Below are 18,216 nucleotides of genomic sequence, written 5' to 3' on the forward strand. Positions count from 1 at the left end.
TCTAATATGAAGTCTCTTTCCCCACCCAATTCTGGTAACTCCTCAAAGATAACCACTTTTAATCACTCCACAAAGAAAGTTATGATTTCAAATATTAAATTAATGTATAGTTTTTAAAAAATCAAAGCATACGAGGTCATACCATAAGCACCATGTTCTTTTCCCCACTTTATAACGTAATTTGATCTTTCCCTATTTGTACATACAAACCTACTGTGTCCATTTTCATGGCTGCATACTACTCCATTGGACGAAAATCACTTATGTAACCAGTTCTGTACTGATACACACCTGTTGCCAGTATTTTATTATTATAATAATGCTTCAACTGTCCATATTTACTGCCATCTTTTTTCAAGTAAATCATATTAAATGCCAAGGAGATACTTGGTGGAAGGTTATACACATTTCAAATGTAGACAGATAATATCAAACCGCCCTTGTATATCAACTGTAGGTAGGGTCCTGCTCCCTGTACCCTTGATAACACCAGAAATGCCTTCCATATTTCCTCATCAGTGAGAGGAAAGAGCACATCCAATTCTTATTTTGTTACATTTCTTTACCTCTATGTGAGACTTAGCATCTTTCTAGTGCCTATCTTTATTTTTTAATGTGAACTAGCCATTTTTCTATTGCATTGTTTTCTTTTTCTTATTGATTTATATAAGCTCTGTGTAAATATGCCTTCTGTTACATGGATTGCAAATTAACTCCCACTTTTTACAAAACAATTTTTTATATTTATTGTGACTTTTTTTCATCTTTTCTTACATGGCTGCTGTGTTTGTTTCTACTTGAAGAGGTCCTTCCAAGGCCAAGACTACAAACTGACTCTGAGGTTTTCTCTTTGTATGTTCATGGCTGAACTTTTTAAGATCAAAATCTTTAATCCACCTGGAATTTATTTTGATGGAGAGGGATGAGATCAGGATCCAGCTTTATTTTTTTATTTTTTCCTAAAGAACCAATCAGTCATTATTTTCCAATGCATTATCGAGCTGGATATAAAATGCCACTTTTATCCCATCCTGTCCCATCTCTATACTACCCTAGGTGTAATCTGGGCCTACTTGTGATCTCTGTCAAATAAATAAATAAAATCTTAAAAAAAAAAAAAGATTTTCTGGTTATTCTAGAGGATTTTGTCTTCTATATCAGGGCTTATCAACAGAGGCACTATTAACATTTTGGGCTGGATAATTCTTTATTGTGAGGGGCTGTCCAATGCATTGTAGGATGTTGATCAGCATCCCCGACCTGTACCCACTAGATGTCAGCAGCACCCTCCTAATTTTTTTTTTTTTAAAGATTTTATTTATTTATTTGTCAGAGACAGAGGGAGAAAGAGCGAGTGAGCACAGGCAGACAGAGAGGCAGGCAGAGGCAGAGGGAGAAGCAGGCTCCTTGCCGAGCAAGGAGCCCGATGTGGGACTCGATCCCAGGACGCTGGGATCATGACCTGAGCCGAAGGCAGCCGCTTAACCAACTGAGCCACCCAGGCATCCCAGCAACCCCCTAATTTTGACAACAATGTCTGCAGACATTGCCAGTTGCTCCTTGGCTTAGGGTGGAGGACAGAAGGCCCCCGGTTGAGAACCACTGTTGTAGATAAACTCAGTATCATTTTACCAGTGTTTGCACTCCTAGCCAATTCCCACTGATATCTTAATTGGGATGAAACTGAATTCATAGAATAATTTAGATAATGTTATTATATTTAAGATATTATACTTAAGATATTATACTTATTCAATTAATATTAATGAAATTCAATCTTTATTATATTTGACCTTCCTATTCAAGCACCATGTATATCCTTCTACTTATTTATGTCTTTTATGTCCTTCCAAAGAGTTTTAAGATTTTTAAAAATATATATAGGCTTTTATAATACTAAGTTTATTCCTAAGTACTTTACCTTTTATATTCTTTTATAAATGGGATCGTTTCTTGTGTTACTTATCTCCTCTAACCAGTCACTGATAAGAAAGCTATTCATAGGGGCGCCTGGGTGGCTCAGTGAGTTAAAGCCTCTGCCTTCAGCTCAGGTAATGATCCCAGGGTCCTGGGATCGAGCCCTACATCGGGCTCTCTGCTCAGCAGGGAGCCTGCTTCCCCCTCTCTCTCTGCCTGCCTGCCTACTTGTGATCTCTGTCTGTCAAATAAATAAATACAATCTTAAAAAAAAAAAGCAAGCTATTTATATTCAATATCCTACAACTAACCACAAGTTGAACTCCTACTGTATCTAATAGAATTGAAGGACATTCTGTTTTTTTCTAATGATACAATTTTCAGGAAATTCTAAGCATTTCTCTAAGCATACAATGTTATCCTCTGGAGAAAATCATCACTTTTGTTCCCTCATTTCCAGTACTTCTGTAGCTAGAGCTCCCCTGGCTCACTGCCTTGATTTAATACTTGCAGGGAAATCTGGATGACAGTGGTAATGAGGCAATCTTGAATCATTCTTGACTTTAATGGGAATACTTCCAGGATTTCACCCTTGAGGACAGTTCTGGCTGTGGCTTGAGATACATGTGTTTTAATCCCACTAAAGAAGTATCCCTACATTTATAGTATACCAAAAGTTTGTTTTTAAATCAGAAAGATTCCTAATTTTGCCAAACATGTCTTCCATCTCTGGAGATGACCAATGGCTCTCCTTTGGTCTAGTAATGTTGTAAAATAGATTATATTCCTAAATGCCCAAATATAACGCATTCTTGGAGACCATACATTCACTTGGTTGCAATCTACACTATTACTCTTTAATTTCCTGTAGAATTCTACTTGTTAACATTTTGATCCCAGATTTTTACATCAATATTTGAGAGTGAGAGGATTCTGTCATTTTTTTTTTAGTGGTGCCCTGTTAACTTTTGGAATTAATGTTTAGGCTGGCGTGATAAAAACAATCTGTACTTTCATTTGTTGTATATTTAAAACCAAATGTCTGTATTCAATACAAAAACAGTCCTTAAAATAGTACAACCATTGTATAGAAATATGAGGCCTTTATATAAAAAAAAAAAAGTCACATACACTTTTCATAGATTCAACTTTTTGGAAAACTGAGTAAATTAAAATACACCTTTGAAAGCTAATCTGAATTGTGGTATTTTATGCAGAATTCAAAAATTGTAAGTATACTACTATTCACTTCCATTATAAATTAATAATGATGTTATTTCAGCTATTTTCCCAATTTAGACAATTTTGCACGGAGATGTGCATTGTAACAGTCGGACCATGGAAATCTTAGCTCTCTTATGTACCTGCGCCCAAAGAAAATTAAATACATTCCTGATGCTTCCCATGCTCTGAACTCAGACACAATGGCTAATAACCCTTCTTTCTGATTCTCAGAAAACCAGTGAAACGGAAAGCTCGCAGATTCCGGTGGCCACCACAGCCTAAGTGATTCAGAGGGTTTTTCCAGGTTTCCAGAGGATCCAGGAAGGATGTCGAATGCTCACGTCTGCGAGAGTTCTACAGGGTTCATTCCCTCCTCTAACACACCTCTCACCACTACAACCCCAGAACGGGCACCCCCCCTCACACACACGTGGCCAGTAATACACGTCTGATGAGGGGAGGGACGCAGGAATCATGAAAGGGTTCTCATATCACCAAGATGAATCGCCTGCTTAGGTCCCTCCCACCTGGGTCCCTCCTGCCTGGCTCCTTCCCACCTGGGGTCTTCCCACCTGGGTCCTCCCTACCTGGGTTGCTCCGCAGGCGGCTCTCTGCAAGCTCGGAGATGGCTCCAGCTGTTGAAGTCTTTTTCAGTCGAACCACCCCGGAAGCGGCGGTACTTCCTGGTTTGTTGAGCATGTCCTCGCTACTGGCCCTCTTGAGCTAAGAGACAGAAGGACAGAGGAGGAGAACGTACACTGTCAGCAAGGAGTGCTATAAGCCAAGAAAGCACCAAGCCGTACCACCTGCCCAGTGGTTGAGACGCAGTAAAGGCACTTGTCGGAGCACGACCGTGTGCAGTGGAAAAATACAAAGCTAGATAAACCTGTGTCTATCATTTACAGTATGATCTTCCATTACTGTTTCAAAGAATATTATATATGAATATTACGCATATGAATATTACGCATAATGTCACATTTCAAATGAGTTTTTGCTTTTTTTTTTAAAGCTGCTTTTCTGTTTTGGGTGTTTTTTTTTTTTTTTTTAAAGATGGGAGCCTATGCAGAAAGAACTGTGAGATGCACAAAAAATTAAAGGGCAAGAAAAAACAGTTTAAAAATATATTTCTCAATTCTAGACATGTATATATGTGTATATATGTATACATACATAGATAGATATACACGCACATATGTATATGGAGGAAGGAGAAGGATGATACCATATGCTCCACACCACGCACTCTGTGTATGATCTCACACAGACAACATGTTCAGAGGGACGAGAAGAACCTTCTGGAGGCCAGAAGAACACTGCTAATGGAGGACAGAGAGAACGGAGAATCTCTCTGCTTCTTTTCTGCTTTCCTCCCTGTTCTGGAAGCAGCGTAACAAATGCCTGTTGAAAGTCTAAGAGTTGGGAGCCCCTCAACGAGCTCACAGTTCTGGCCCAGGTAAATGACATTCACCGTTGATGAGAAACACTGCAAAAACATTTTTGCAATCACGGTAAGCCTTCTGGAAAGAGTATTTCTAAAGAGGACTAGTACTAAAAGGCTGGAGCTAGGCAGATGCCTGGAACCATTCTGAATTAATTGATCTGACATCTGAAGAAAGTGGCATGAAAATGCCCTCAAGTCCATGGAGACTGCCCACCACACGGGCTGAGAGCCCAAAGTCCCGCCCCGCACTGCGGCACTAACTTCAGGGTCATTTACTGATGATTAGGTGTTTAAATATTTGCACACAAACACAAATTTCCATTTTTGCATTGTTTAGATTTTGGGGTATTACTCCACACACCCCAGAATGGCTTGAAAGAGAAAAAAAAAAAATTGAAACCAAGTGTTGGTGAGGTTGAGAAGCACCCGGAACTCTCTGCTGGCGGGAGTATGGACTGGTAAGATGCTTTGTAAAACTGTCAGGATCTACTAAATGGAATATCTGCACCCTGTGATTCAGCCAGCCCACTCCTAAGTCTGTATCCAAGAGAAATGAGTATGTAGCTTCATCAAAGGGACATTCACAGCGGCTTGATTTACAACAGCCCCAACAGAACAACCCAAATGATAGTCAACAGAAGGGGCAAATTAAATAATCATTTAGCATACAATGGAAAGTACACAGTAAAAGAAGAAGAAGGAGGAGGAAGAGGAGAAATACTGATACACTAATAAATGCATGGATCCCACAGACATGCTAAGTGAAAGAAACTAGACACAAAAGAGTATAACCATATTTGGGTAAAACCAAATGATGGTGACAGAAGTCAAAATACTGGTTACCTCTGGAGGAGTTACTGACTAGGAAGGAACCCTCCAGGGGTGCAGAATGTTCTTTTTCTGTCTTTTCTTTCTTTTTTTTTTTAAGATTTATTTATTTATTTGAGGGGGGCAAGATCAGAAGAAGGGGAAGAGGGAGAGGGAGAGAGAGAGAATCTCAAGCAGACTCCCCAATGAGCCCAGAGCCTGATGTGGGGCTTGACCTCATGACCTTGAGATCCTGACCTGAGCTGAAATCAAGTCTCGGTCTCAACCGACTGAGACACCCAGGCGCCCCTGGAATATTCTATACCTTGCCTTGGTGGTGGTTATACATATATAAACACATGTAAAAAAAAATCAGTGAGCTGTACTTAAGACCAAGATTAACGGGCTCCACATACTTTGTTGTGTGTTTGGCCTCAACAAAAAAGAAAAGGAAAATGAGGGGTGGGTTGTTATTTGGGTGAAGCCCTGGTTCTACCCTTGCAAATGCTAGCCTACTTTTTTCCTTTCCCCCTCATGGTTCTTTTAGAAATTTTTTTATTGTGGTAAACTATACATAACATAAAATTTGCCATTTTATTTTATTTTTTTAAAAGAAGATTTTATTTATTTGACAGAGAGACACAGCGAGAGAGGGAACACAAGATGGGCGAGTGGGAGAGGGAGAAGCAGGCTCCCGCTGAGCAAGGAGCCCCATACTGGGCTTGATCCCAGGACTCTGGGATCATGACCTGAGCCAAAGGCAGATGCTTATTAACTGAGCCACCCAGGGGCCCAAAATTTGCCATTTTAACTGTATAGTTCAGTGGCATTAAATAAATTCACATGGGGGCGCCTGGGTGGCTCAGTGGGTTAAAGCCTCTGCTTTCAGCTCAGGTCATGATCCCAGGGTCCTGGAATAGAGCCCCACATCCTGTTCTCCACTCAGCAGGGAGCCTGCTTCCCCCCCATCTCTCGGCCTGCCTCTCTGCCTACTTGTGATCTCTGTGAAATAAATAAAATCTTTAAAAAAAAATACATTCACATGGTTGTGCAACCATCACTACCATCCACCTCCATCATCCCGCAGTGAGACTTTACTCATGAAATAGGAACTCCTCATAGCATACTTTCTAAAGGAAGGAAGACGGCAAAAGTCTTCATATTAGCTTAGAAATATTGGTCAATGTCTTTAGACATTTAAAAACAAAGAGCTAATATTAAATGGATGATTTGCATGCGCTTCCAGTCACCAGAAGTGAGCAGAACCATATTTTCTGGTGCATAGCACAGAGCCCTAGTTTAACAAGAGGACTAAACAGCACTTGGGTTGTGGTGGAAGTCACTGGATTGCCCTGCCTCCAGGTGCCCCATCACAGTTTCTCTATGTCCTCTCTCAGAGTAACAAGGGTTCCTGCTCCCAATTTCTCCAGCCTCTCAAATTATCTGTCAGGTCACCAGTGAAATATGTGTTTAGTACTAAAGGACAATAGTTCACGATGTCAGCAACTTTTTCTCAATAGAAAAAACAAACACAAAAACCCCAAAACAAAACAAAACAAACAAAAAAAAAACTTTACTCGCTCTGCCTAGAAGCATGCCCAGATGCTTCCCTGGGTCCTCAGAGAAAATCGGTTCTGATTACTTTTTTTTTTAAGTAAATATTTTTATTTATTTATTTGACAGAGAGATAGAGAGAGCACAAGTAGGGGAAGCAGCAGGGAGAGGGAGAAGCAGATTCCCCGCTGAGCAGGGAGCCCAACTCCAGGTTCAACCCTGGGACCCTGGGATCATGACCTCAGCCGAAGGTAGCCGCCCAACCGACAGAGCCACCCAAGCACCCCCAGTTCTGATTTTAGATTTTGAAAATTCCCTGTACACCACCTCAAATGAAAAAGAGAAATCGTTGCAGTTAAGGGAAATTTTTAAGGCAGCAATGCAAATGATAAGCACTTGGTTCCGCTGACCTCTCTCTGATTCTGGGACAGGACTAAAATCTGTTAAGTCTGATGCAGAGTTTGGAATAATTAAACTCCACAGCCAAAGGCCGGGAGAGCAAAGGCTCCGTCTGCAAACCAGAATGGGGGGAATCCAAAAATAAGAGTACAACTCCCCGGAAACCCCGCCGCTCCCACCCCCTCCCACTTCCCCTACTCAGCCCTCCCCACCCTCCCCTAACTGAAACTGCCTTCTGCGGTCCCACTCACAGCCTCCACCCACCTCCAGGCTCCGCCCCTTGGGGGTGGGGCCCACGGGGAGACCTTGCTCCTCCCACCCCGCCTTTCCCTAAAAACACAGTCCTTGGTGAGATGACACAGAGGACTGGAGTCAGCAAGCAGTGGAGACCTGCCCCTTCGTGGTCCCACTCTGTTATAAAGAGATGTGACCTGCCCCTACCAGGCAGAAGGACACCCCAGATGTGCTACCGCCAGCAGCAGGCTATCTCCTTCCCATGCAGCCTGGGAGTCTGGGAGGCAGCAAGGCATTTAGAGGGGGGCACCTCCCACAAGGAATCCCATCTGAGAAAGATTTACTGCTCAGAGGCTCCCCCAGAAGGCAGCACACACACACTAAAAGCTGGTCCTTTTCCTCTGCAGCAAACCTCTTCCTCTGTCACGCTGTTTTGGCCGAGACATCAATGTCAGGCACACAGAGCTATGGACGCCCAGTAATTCTTGTTCTGTCACTATTCACGCCTGCGCTTTGGGCTTCGTTGGCTGGTCACTGAAGGCGTTGAGATTTCTGGTTTGTTACAGAAGATCACTGGGCAGGTTTGCACTTCGGGTGTTACTTTGATATGTTTAATAAGCATTTTCAAGAATGCGTTCACTGATATTTAAGCTGCCGAGCACCTGCACAGGAAAGCTTACAAAGGGGAAAAAGTTTAAACAGCTCACAGATTAATGTAGCTAAGAAATTCCTCTCGATTCCACAAAGATGGGGCAAGCGTGGAATCTGAAGCTTTCTAAAATCACACCTATCCTAATCCCATCTTCAAAGGCAGAAACCGTTTTCTGGTCAGAGCACCGGCTCTCAACCTCGGGGGAATGAGGATCCTCAGAGGGCTTGTTAAAATGCAGACAGCTGCCTACACCCCAGCCTCCAATCTGCCCTCCCTCCCCCGCCATCCCCAAGTTTCAGATTTCCAAGGTCTGGATCGAGGCCCGAGAATCTTCATTTCTAACGAGTTCCCGGTTGGTGCTGCTGCGGCCGCTATTGACCTGGGGACCACACTCTGAGAACCAATGGTTTAGCACAGAACTGTTGGTAGAAATATAACACCAGCCATGTATGGCTAGGGGCCACATTAACAAAGGGAGATGAAAGGTAAAATTATTGTTAAGAATATATTTTCTTAGGTGCGCCTGGGTGGCTCGGTCGTTAAGTGTCTGCCTTCAGCTCTGGTCATGATCCCAGGGTCTTGGGATCAATCCCACATCGGGCTCCCTGCTCACTGGGGAGCCTGCTTCTCCCTCTCCCACTCCCCATGCTTATGTTTCCTCTCTCGCTGTGTATCTCTGTCAAATAAATAAAATCTTAAAAAAAAAGGAACATATTTTCTTAACACATTCAAAATATTATCAGTTAGTGTAAAACATATTAATAAGGCATTTTATATATTTTTTGGCACTGACTCGTCACACTCAGGTGTGTATTGCACACTTAAAGCACACTTAATTCTGACATTTCAGGGGTTCAACTGCCACACGTGGCCGGTGGCTACTGTTTGAGGCAGCACAGGTGGGGAGCACTTCTGGAGAATGATTACATAAGACAGGCTGGATCCCCAAGCCTCACACAGAACATGCTTAAACTACAAGTCCCTGCTTTCTAAGGGCAGGGAGCCCCAGCCACCCTACCCACAGGAAGATTGGTCAGGGGCAGTATATGATTCATGCCTAGCCAAGCAGAGACTTTTCCGAGTTTTTTGCTTGTTGTTTGATTTTTTTTTTAAGATTTTATTTATTTATTTGACAGACAGAGATCACGAGTAGGCAGAGAGGCAGGCAGAGAGAGAGGAGGAAGCAGGCTCCCTGCTGAGCAGAGAGCCCGATGCGGGGCTCGATCCCAGGACCCTAGAATCATGACCTGAGCCGAAGGCAGAGGCTTTAACCCACTGAGCCACACAGGCGCCCGATTTTTTTTTAAGACAAATCAGAAGTAAGCAAAGGAAGTAATCGGAAGGAAGCAAAGCATTCAGGTCTTCCAAAGGATGTTGGGGGCATGGGCATACTGGCAGCCATGCTTTGTAACACAAGCCGAAGGAGACCAGAGGTTAGCAGGAGACAGGAGCAGTGGGGCAGAAGTGAGCAGAGATGGGTGACGGAGAAAGAGTTCTGGTGTGTTCCAGTCCCTGGTCCTGGCCTCTCTGAGCACCAGACTTAGCCCTTTGTTCTACCCTCAGTGACATGGGAACCTCAGATAAGCTCAACCCATTTCTTTTCTGCTAAAGGTCCTTAAGCCATTGCTTTGCTATTTGCAATGAAGGGGGTCCTGACTCAGATATGGACCTTATTAATCGCCAGAACGAAGTGGCCTGTCTGCATCTGAGCACCCCAGGGCTTTCTGTTCCCATGCTGGGCTTGAGCAGCCCATGGAAGACCCACAGCGACATTCTCCAGGCCATCTGGGCTCCTTGCCCCTCACCCCTTGTTTTCCTATTTGTGACTAGTCCAAATATATCCATACCATATGTATCCACTTACTAGAAAGCAAATATGGTAAAGATGGCAACTGTAGCATCCAGGTGGCTGGTGTATGGGTGTCACAGTCATTCAACATCTCTGGGTGCTTTCCATTTCCATAGTAAACTACGGGGGGACACAAATCCTTTACGCACAGCGAGAGGCGGGAAGGGGAGACTGGTCAAAACGCAGAAACATGCCGAGGGCCAGAGAGGCACAGACTCGGTACGGCTCCTTCTGCTACCCCTTCTCTCAAATGCTTTCTCTTTTATAGAGTAAGACCAGGAGACCCCAAGCATCAAGATGGCAACATGGATATTTGCTTTTCCCCTGACATTTTCCCCGTGGGACAAGCTTCCAAAAACATTTACCTGTCAGGGGCAGAAGCAGCCAACATTTCATTGTCCTTAGGAAACCTGCCTGAGCTTCAGACCTTTTTTTATTAAACAGTGCTTTCAAAAACATTTTGATAGATCCAGAAGCTCTAATGGTCTTAAGTATATATTAATTTAAAATCTATATTATAAATGTCTCCTTGGGGTGCCCGGGTGGCTCCGTTGGTTAAGCATCAGCCTTTGGCTCATGTCATGATCCTGAGGTCCTGGGATCAAGCCCCATGTCAGGCTCTCTGCTCTGCGGGGAGCCTGCTTCATGCTCTCTCTCTCTGTCAAATAAATAAAATTTTTAAAAATTTAAAAAAAAAACAAAAAAGTCTCCCAAATGTGCCACAGGTGAAAGATAATAAAAATAAAAACCATGGAAATAATGGGCAAGGCCAGCATAATGGAATGATAAACAAAATTGAAGGTAGGGCACTTTGTGCTCATTTACTCCTCGAGGTAAATAAGGTATTACCTTCATCTCAGAGCTCAGGACAGTACGTAGCTTGCCTGAGTCTCACAGCCAGAAAGTGGAGGGCGAGGAGGGTGCATGGGGGCCCACGGGGCACTTTCCATTGAGTGACCAGGGATGACATCTGACAAGGTGACATTTGAGTATAGACTAAAGAAGAACTGGCAGAGGAGCAGGGGTAGGGGGAAGAGGAATGCTCCAGGCAGAGGAGCCACAAACAGGCTGCTGCAGGGGTGCGTCTAGCTCATGGAGGGGCAATGCCACTGGGCACCAGGAGAGCATGTGGCTGGAGCCCAGGGGGACAGGGCAGGGGGGACGGCAAGGACATCTGAGAGGCGATGGGATCTCCAGGGCGTCCCCGGCTTTATCAAGGACTTTGCTTTTCACCCCGAGCGAAATGGGGAGCCCCGAGGGGCTTCTCAGTGGAGATGTGATGGCACATACGTGCTGAGAGGACCACTCTGGCTTCTGCTGAGAACGGAAGGTGGGGTGCAAAGACAAAAAGGACGGGGATGCTTCAGGAAGGCCATGCAAGGAAGGTGGCGGCAAGAGCCTGGGGGTCCCAAGGGAGCCAGGCGGTGGCCGTTGGCTGAAGCTGACATCGATTTGGAAGGCAGAAGTGATGGCGTTTTGCTGATGGCCTGTGGCATGTGGGAAAAGCAGGGCCCAAGGCGGTGGCGCTGGCCTGAGCTGCTGAGAATATGAAATGACTCAAAGGGGAAGATTCAGGGGGGCGTGAGAGGGAAGGGAAGGATGTCTGTTTTGGACTTGTTACATTCTAGCTGCCTTTGATTGATTTTTTTTTTTTAAAGATTATTTTAGAAAGAAAGCACACACATGAGTGGGGGAGGGGCAGAGGAGAGACTCTCAAGCAGACTCTGTGCTGAGGACAGAGCTCAACGGGAGGCTCGATCTCATGACCCCAAGATCATGAACTGAGCTGAAACCAGAGTCAGACGGTTAACCGACTGAGCCCCTCAGGCGCCCCTCTGGGTGCCTTTTAGACATCTAAGTGGGGATGTCACAAAAGCAGCTGGAGGGATCCTGGGTGGAGATGCAAATTCGTATGTCATCCCCATATACAGTTGACCCTTGAACAACATAGGGGTGACAAGACCCACGCAGTCAAAAACCCAGGTATGACTACGGACTCCCCCGAAACTTTATTCATAACCTACTACTGACCAGAAGCCTTACAGGTAACATAAACAGTCAATTAATACCTCGTTTGTATGTGACACATATTACATACTGTGTTCCTATAGGAAAGTGAGCTAGAGAGAAGAAAACGATAGGAAAATCAGGAGAGAAAATACCCTTACAGGACTGTTCTATAGAAGATCGACACCTAAGTGGACTTGCCGCTCATACCCATGTTCAAGTGTCCCCGTGTATTAAAATTCACGGGAACAGCCGCTAACACTAGAGCAACTGTTCTCCACGCAGCCAGTGCTGACCCTCACTCAGGGATCATGTTGGAAATTGCGGGGGGGGCATGCTTAGTCACCCCCCTGATTGGAGGTGCTGCTTGTGTTAAATGGGTGGGAGGATGGGGAACCCAAACGCCCTACAACACATGTGGCAAGGTTGCACAAACGTGGTCCCATATCCCACAGGGTTCTCACACATTCTGCAGACATTCACAGAGGGGAAGCACCTTTTCCTCATTATCTGAGCCTCGAGCATCCCTTGGTTTTACAGAGAAAAACAACGTACTTTGTACACAGCTGCCCCATCCTCGGTGCTCTAAGGAGCACCATGGGTCTGTCAGTGGTCACGCTCAAGCACATGCAAATGCAAACACAGATTACTTAATTAAACATGAATTGGCTCTTCTTTTTCTCTTATAGTTAGGATGTTGTATTGATTTTTCAAGAGTATGCTTGTCGGCAGGTGATACGATTTCTGAATCGCATCTCAAGACGGTAAGGGAGGCTTTGGGGCTGACACAGCAGCTAGAAGAGAGATGAGACCCCGCCCTCCCGCTGAAACTGCACCCTGGGCCCACCTGACATTAGAAACCCAGAGGATGGGGCGCCTGGGTGGCTCAGTGGTTTGGGCCTCTGCCTTCGGCTCAGGTCATGATCTCAGGGTCCTGGGAGCGAGCCCCGCGTCGGGCTCTCTGCTCAGCAGGGAGACTGCTTCCCTTCCTCTCTCTCTGCCTGCCTGTCTGCCTACTTGTGATCTCTGCCTGTCAAATAAATAAATAAAATCTTTAAAAAAAAAAAAAAAAAGAAAGAAAGAAACCCAGAGGATAAGCAGGAGCCAGCAGGGGATACCCTGAGGGGCCACTGGGGAGGGAGGAGGAAACCAAGAGAAGGTTTTCCCACAGGGAGGGCGTAATCAATCAAGTTAACGCTACTGATGGGCAAGTGAGATGAGATGGAGAATTGACAACTCCATGATCAGGACGGAGGAGATCCCTGGTGGTCCTGACCCCCATCAGCTAGGGTGCTGGGGGCAAATCTCCAACCAGGGAGTCCACGCCATTCAGGGCAGGGGAATCTTAGTTTCTCTGTTAAACACGTTGCACACTTCCTTTCTCAAGCCCGGAGCCCCCCTGCTCCCCTCCACCCTTTGCTCTGCTCCTTCGGGTCAGGATGGGCTGGTTATCATGGGACCCTCCGGGGAGCCTCCTTCCTGACCTTGACAAGGCCGCTAGTCTCGCTTACTGCCCTTTTTAGTCCTCCTGCCCAGGGCTCCCCAGGGGCCACGTGGGGGCATTTGGGTCTACCTTGCTGAGCCGGGACTCAAACGCCAGCGAGGTGGAAGATTTGGAACTCTTCATGCCGGAGGGCGCCGCTGGGAGGGGCCGAGCCCGGTCTGTCCCATGGCTGCCCGCTTTGAGGACCGGATTCCAGGGCTTGGCTGCGCTCCTCATGTTTGTCCTGGTGAGTCCGTCTTCCTGCGTGGGACGGGAAAGAGAAACGTGTGTCCACAACTTGAACATGCAGAGCCACATCTCGGAGCCCTCCCCGATCTCCACGTTCCCACAGTTATCAGATGGAGGGTTTCTCCTTGGGCAGACGGTGAATATTACCTCCGGAGCTGACACCTTCGAGGGAAGCCTCTTTTGCACAGCTCCACGATGGCTTTTACCCAACTAGTGAAACCTACACGCGATTTCACTGATGCTCTCACATTGCTTTTCAGCAAAATGTGAGCTCCTTGTTCAGCGTATTACTGTATCAGTATACGGCAGAATACATATTATTATGCTCTGCTCTTATACTTTAGGTCTGTGGGCTAAATACCTGTCCCCTTAAAATGGGGCCGCTTGAGTCAAGACATTCTGTGTCCTTAAGACTTGCAGCTTCGGGGTTGACAAGGGCAAACCCACGGAATTATCAAATGGATCTAAATGAATTACTTGAAAATTGGATTTCCCGGAAGCACAGCCTTTTCCTTCTTTCCAGCAAAACAGCAAAAATGGGGACCATTTGAAAATGGACGGAGTGTATTTGATTGGCCCAACCTGACACTGTACAGTAGAGTTCCCCCCGGTCTAAACTGTTGTACGAAAGAAATTCGTGCTAAGGACCAGGCCGCAGTTAAAGGCCCAGGGGGGAGAGCGCCTGCAGACGGAGGTGTGGAAGATGGCCCAAGGCTTGCCATCAGCTGTCAGGGCTCTCATTCCTGAGTGAGCAGCGGCCTCCATCTCCCAACTTCTTAGAGCCCGTTTCTTTTCTTTCTTTCTTTCTTTTTTTTTTAAAGATCTTATTTATTTATTTGACAGAGAGATAGAGAGCACAAGTAGGCAGAGCAGTAGGCAGAGGGAGAGGGAGAAGCAGGCTCCCCGCTGAGCAAGGAGCCCCATGCAGGACTCGATCCTAGGACTACCTGAGCCAAAGGCAGCTGCTTAACCAACTGAGCCATCCAGGAGCCCCTCAGAGCCCGTTCCTTCTATCAGTTGTGCAACCACACAGGAGGGAAATGCTTTCTCCAGCCCTACCCCAGCCTTCGTGTATTGCAATGACCAAGGTGTGACAGAATACCAAAACCCCAGGTAATGCAGCAAAGAAACAAACGGGAAAAATGCACTTTAAAAAACACCAGTAGGGGACAGACAGCTGATTCCAGCGGCCATGCTCCTAGAACCTGTCTCACAAACTGTCCTCGAGGGAGGGATCCTAGCTGGTGCCCAGCAGCTCTGGGCCCCCTCTCCCACGCCTCCCAACATCCAAGCAGACCACACTAGTCACCTATGGGAAAAACAATAGGCCACCAGTGCAGCCTAGCTCAGGCTGTTACCTCTCCCTGATCCCAGCTGCAAGACACCATTTCCATGGACAGTGCTTCTCAGCAGGGTCCAGCCAGCGCCAATTCCTGCTTCCAGCAAGTCGCTGGGGATGGCATGTGTCCAAGAATCACCAGGAGCCCATCGCTGCTGTGCCCGCAGCTGTGCAAACGTGGCTACAGGTGAGGATACGTATTTATAAAGACTTTGCCCTGCGTTCTCTCCAGTGTCTCTGAGAAAACGCCTCCGTGATTTCAGTTTTATGATTTAGTGCTGAGCCTGATTAGTCTCAGCTTGGTGCCGGGCATCGTGATGATTTTTTTTTTTTTCATTCTGTTGTACTTCTCATATATTTTATCGATGTTTAGCACCAATTATTTTTCTTTGCTTTCTTGACCCGCAAGTCTTAATGCTGGTTTCCATGGCAACGTTGAGAGCATGCCTAGGTTGACGACGACACAGTAACTCATTTTACTGGGATTCCCACAACAGAAACGAGCTGACATAGCCTGAGTAATTCTTGAAGAGCATGACTGATTCCTTTAATCAGTTACTACAGAATCAGCTTGTAACACGTCAGCCCGTCTTTAGGAAGATGAATCAAAAATTCTCTTTCATCAAGGCATCCCTGTATGTTATTACAACTCGTTTGAGAGGACTATGCCAGGGCTTACTTTATGAAGGCATAAGGTGATTCTGCCCTAGACCAAGGTGATTCTTGGTCAAAACTCAAGATCTAAACTCCTCTCTTAATCTCTGGCAACAAATCTGGCCATCTTTCTGGACAGTGCACCTGGAAAATGTTTAGCCGGTTTTCAAAGACTGATGAGTTACTTGCTCTGAGGCAAAATTCTCAAGGTTTCTTCCCTTGCATCATCCCTCCTTTCTTTATCCCTCCTAGAACCTTCTGAACCCAATCAAATTATTTCCAAATGGATGTAGCTGGAGACCGTGTCTCATCCAGACCCCTCCTGTTGGCCATGCTATCCTTTCTTGGCTCCCTTCACTCTTTTTTCCCCATCATTTTTCCCAGACAAAGCCTTCTATTTTGGACCCGTCCACCAGCCAGATTCTTCCCTTCAAATGCCACCTTCTTTCCGAATTCAAAATATACAGAAATGAGATAACTGATGTCCTACTCATGGGTACCTGGAAGAGAACCCTATAGGTAGGGAGAGTGCCCGGTATGGGACCCCTGGAGCTGTACTGGGTTCTTCAGGATCAGTGCAGCTGCCCAGGGACGGATGAGACGATGCGAGCTGGTGTATGAGGAAAACGCTCCAGTCAGACCCAATGCTAGCTTTGAGCCCTGCTCCCCCTTCTCATGGCTTAGAATATTACTAAACTTCACCCCAGCCCTCACCTCCAGCCTAGACCAGTGTCTTCTAGCATTCTCCAAGTTGTCTGGAGACTGCCTTTTTTCCCTTGCCCTGTTCATACCCAGCTCTGGGCTCTTCTGGAACAGACTGGAAAGATTTATGCTCAGAGCCATCCATCGGCAGTGCTTGGCCAGCTTGGGTCCTGCCCTGTGCCCACCCACAGGAAGGCCTCCTGCTGGAAGTGGAGCGGGTGCCCATAGGCCCCAATCCCAGATTTCTGCAGATTTTCATGCACCCCACTTCTTGACACAGGAAACCAGTTTGTTACAGAAATGTGCTGTGTGTAAGGGCAACCACTCTGTGCCACTCTAAGGCTGGCGAGGCTCTGCCAAGTGCTCTTCATGGGCAAACCCTCGCCGTAACCCTGGGAGGCAAGTTAAGTATCACCCCCCACTTTGCAGATGGGGAAACTCTGGCTCAGAAGGGTTAAGTGACTTGCCCAAATCAACAGAATTTATGACAGAGCCAGGATTCAAACCCAGCTGTCATTGGCCCTTACACACCAGGGATGGATATGGCCTCCGTGAGTCATCTAAGCTTCTGGATCCAATGCTTCTGGTCCAAACCCAGCATCGCTGTTTGCTGCGTGAACATGGGCATGCTTTCCCAACACCCTGATTCTCCACATCTTCACCCAATCAAGTGCAGGTAGCACAGATGGAAAGAAAACATGGATACCGAGGGCCAGGTACATAAAAGGCACTCAGCCAACGGTAGCTGCCTTCCCCACACAAACTGTCCATTGTGTTCAGTGGAGGGCAGTCCCGCTTTATTATCTTAACAGTACACAGCAATGGACCCATTAAACCAATTTTGGGGGCAGGAGCCAGACACACCGGATTAAAGGAAAGGGCTCCTCCTGTACACAGAGCAGCCTGTTTTCTTGCGAAAACATGGAAGAGGCAGAGGAGAGAGGAAAATGAACGCTGAGAGTTGACCCATCCTGAGAATCGGCCCCAACCTTAATACAGCCTAGCTGCTGAGAACACAGGTGTGAATTCTGGGTGAAGAGTAACCTCCTTATGGATGTGAGTTAGTAACATTAAATAAATAGATGGGCTCTGGCCAAGTACAGGGAATTTTCTTTGTTTTTAAGATTTCCATTGTTAATTCCCTGATTTCTGCAAACCCTTCTAACCCATCTCAAAGGATCAAGCTGATGAAGGCCTTATAATTAGATCTAGGAGCCCACTCCCGCAGGGGTGGGAAGAGAGCCTTCCTGGGGTCTTTTCTTTAAATTTTCCAAACATTTTATTCTCTTACCAAGCTTCTTTCCTTTACAGAAGAGAGTGAGACTTATACTTAAACCGTAACTCAAAAATTATATGGCATTAAGTAGAAAAGAAACAGGAGAGGGAAGGAGGGAGGGGAGGAGGGAGGGAAGTGGTAACAGCTATTTTAGGAATACGATTAGGTGTCTGGTCCTGGGGGAATGTCAGAGCCCATGCGTGGGCCTCCTGCTCCCTCTAAACACACTCCTCAGCTCCTTCATTGCTGCTCTCGGAACCTGTGCTGGAATGGTGGTTCGAGAGCCTCAGATCTATGACCTTTTTAAGGCAAGAGAACACAAGGGTGACGGGGAACCCATTCTGGCCCATCGTGAAATAACGAGCGTCTGGGAGTGGGAGGGCCACTGAGGTCCTGACTGCAAGCACAATAAGCTCCAGGAAGCGG

At 46.1% G+C, this 18,216-nt stretch overlaps 1 protein-coding gene across 3 annotated transcripts in view; it reads right to left on the reverse strand.

The window, feature by feature from the left end:
• SPECC1 (sperm antigen with calponin homology and coiled-coil domains 1) overlaps window positions 1–18,216 on the reverse strand; it is a 218,428-nt gene that overhangs the window by 179,230 nt on the left and 20,982 nt on the right. For all 3 annotated transcript variants that reach the window (XM_032841337.1, XM_032841336.1, XM_032841339.1), the window contains exons 2-3: window positions 13,661–13,831; window positions 3,729–3,864 (exon numbers count right to left, since the gene is read on the reverse strand). In XM_032841337.1, coding sequence (XP_032697228.1) covers window positions 3,729–3,864; window positions 13,661–13,807 — 283 coding nt within the window. In that variant the 5' untranslated portion in view covers window positions 13,808–13,831. The remainder of the gene's footprint in view (window positions 1–3,728; window positions 3,865–13,660; window positions 13,832–18,216) is intronic.

Source organism: Lontra canadensis, unplaced genomic scaffold, assembly GCF_010015895.1.
Source record: "Lontra canadensis isolate GAN:19392208 unplaced genomic scaffold, GSC_riverotter_1.0 scaffold122, whole genome shotgun sequence".
Classification (NCBI taxonomy): Eukaryota; Metazoa; Chordata; class Mammalia; order Carnivora; family Mustelidae; genus Lontra; species Lontra canadensis.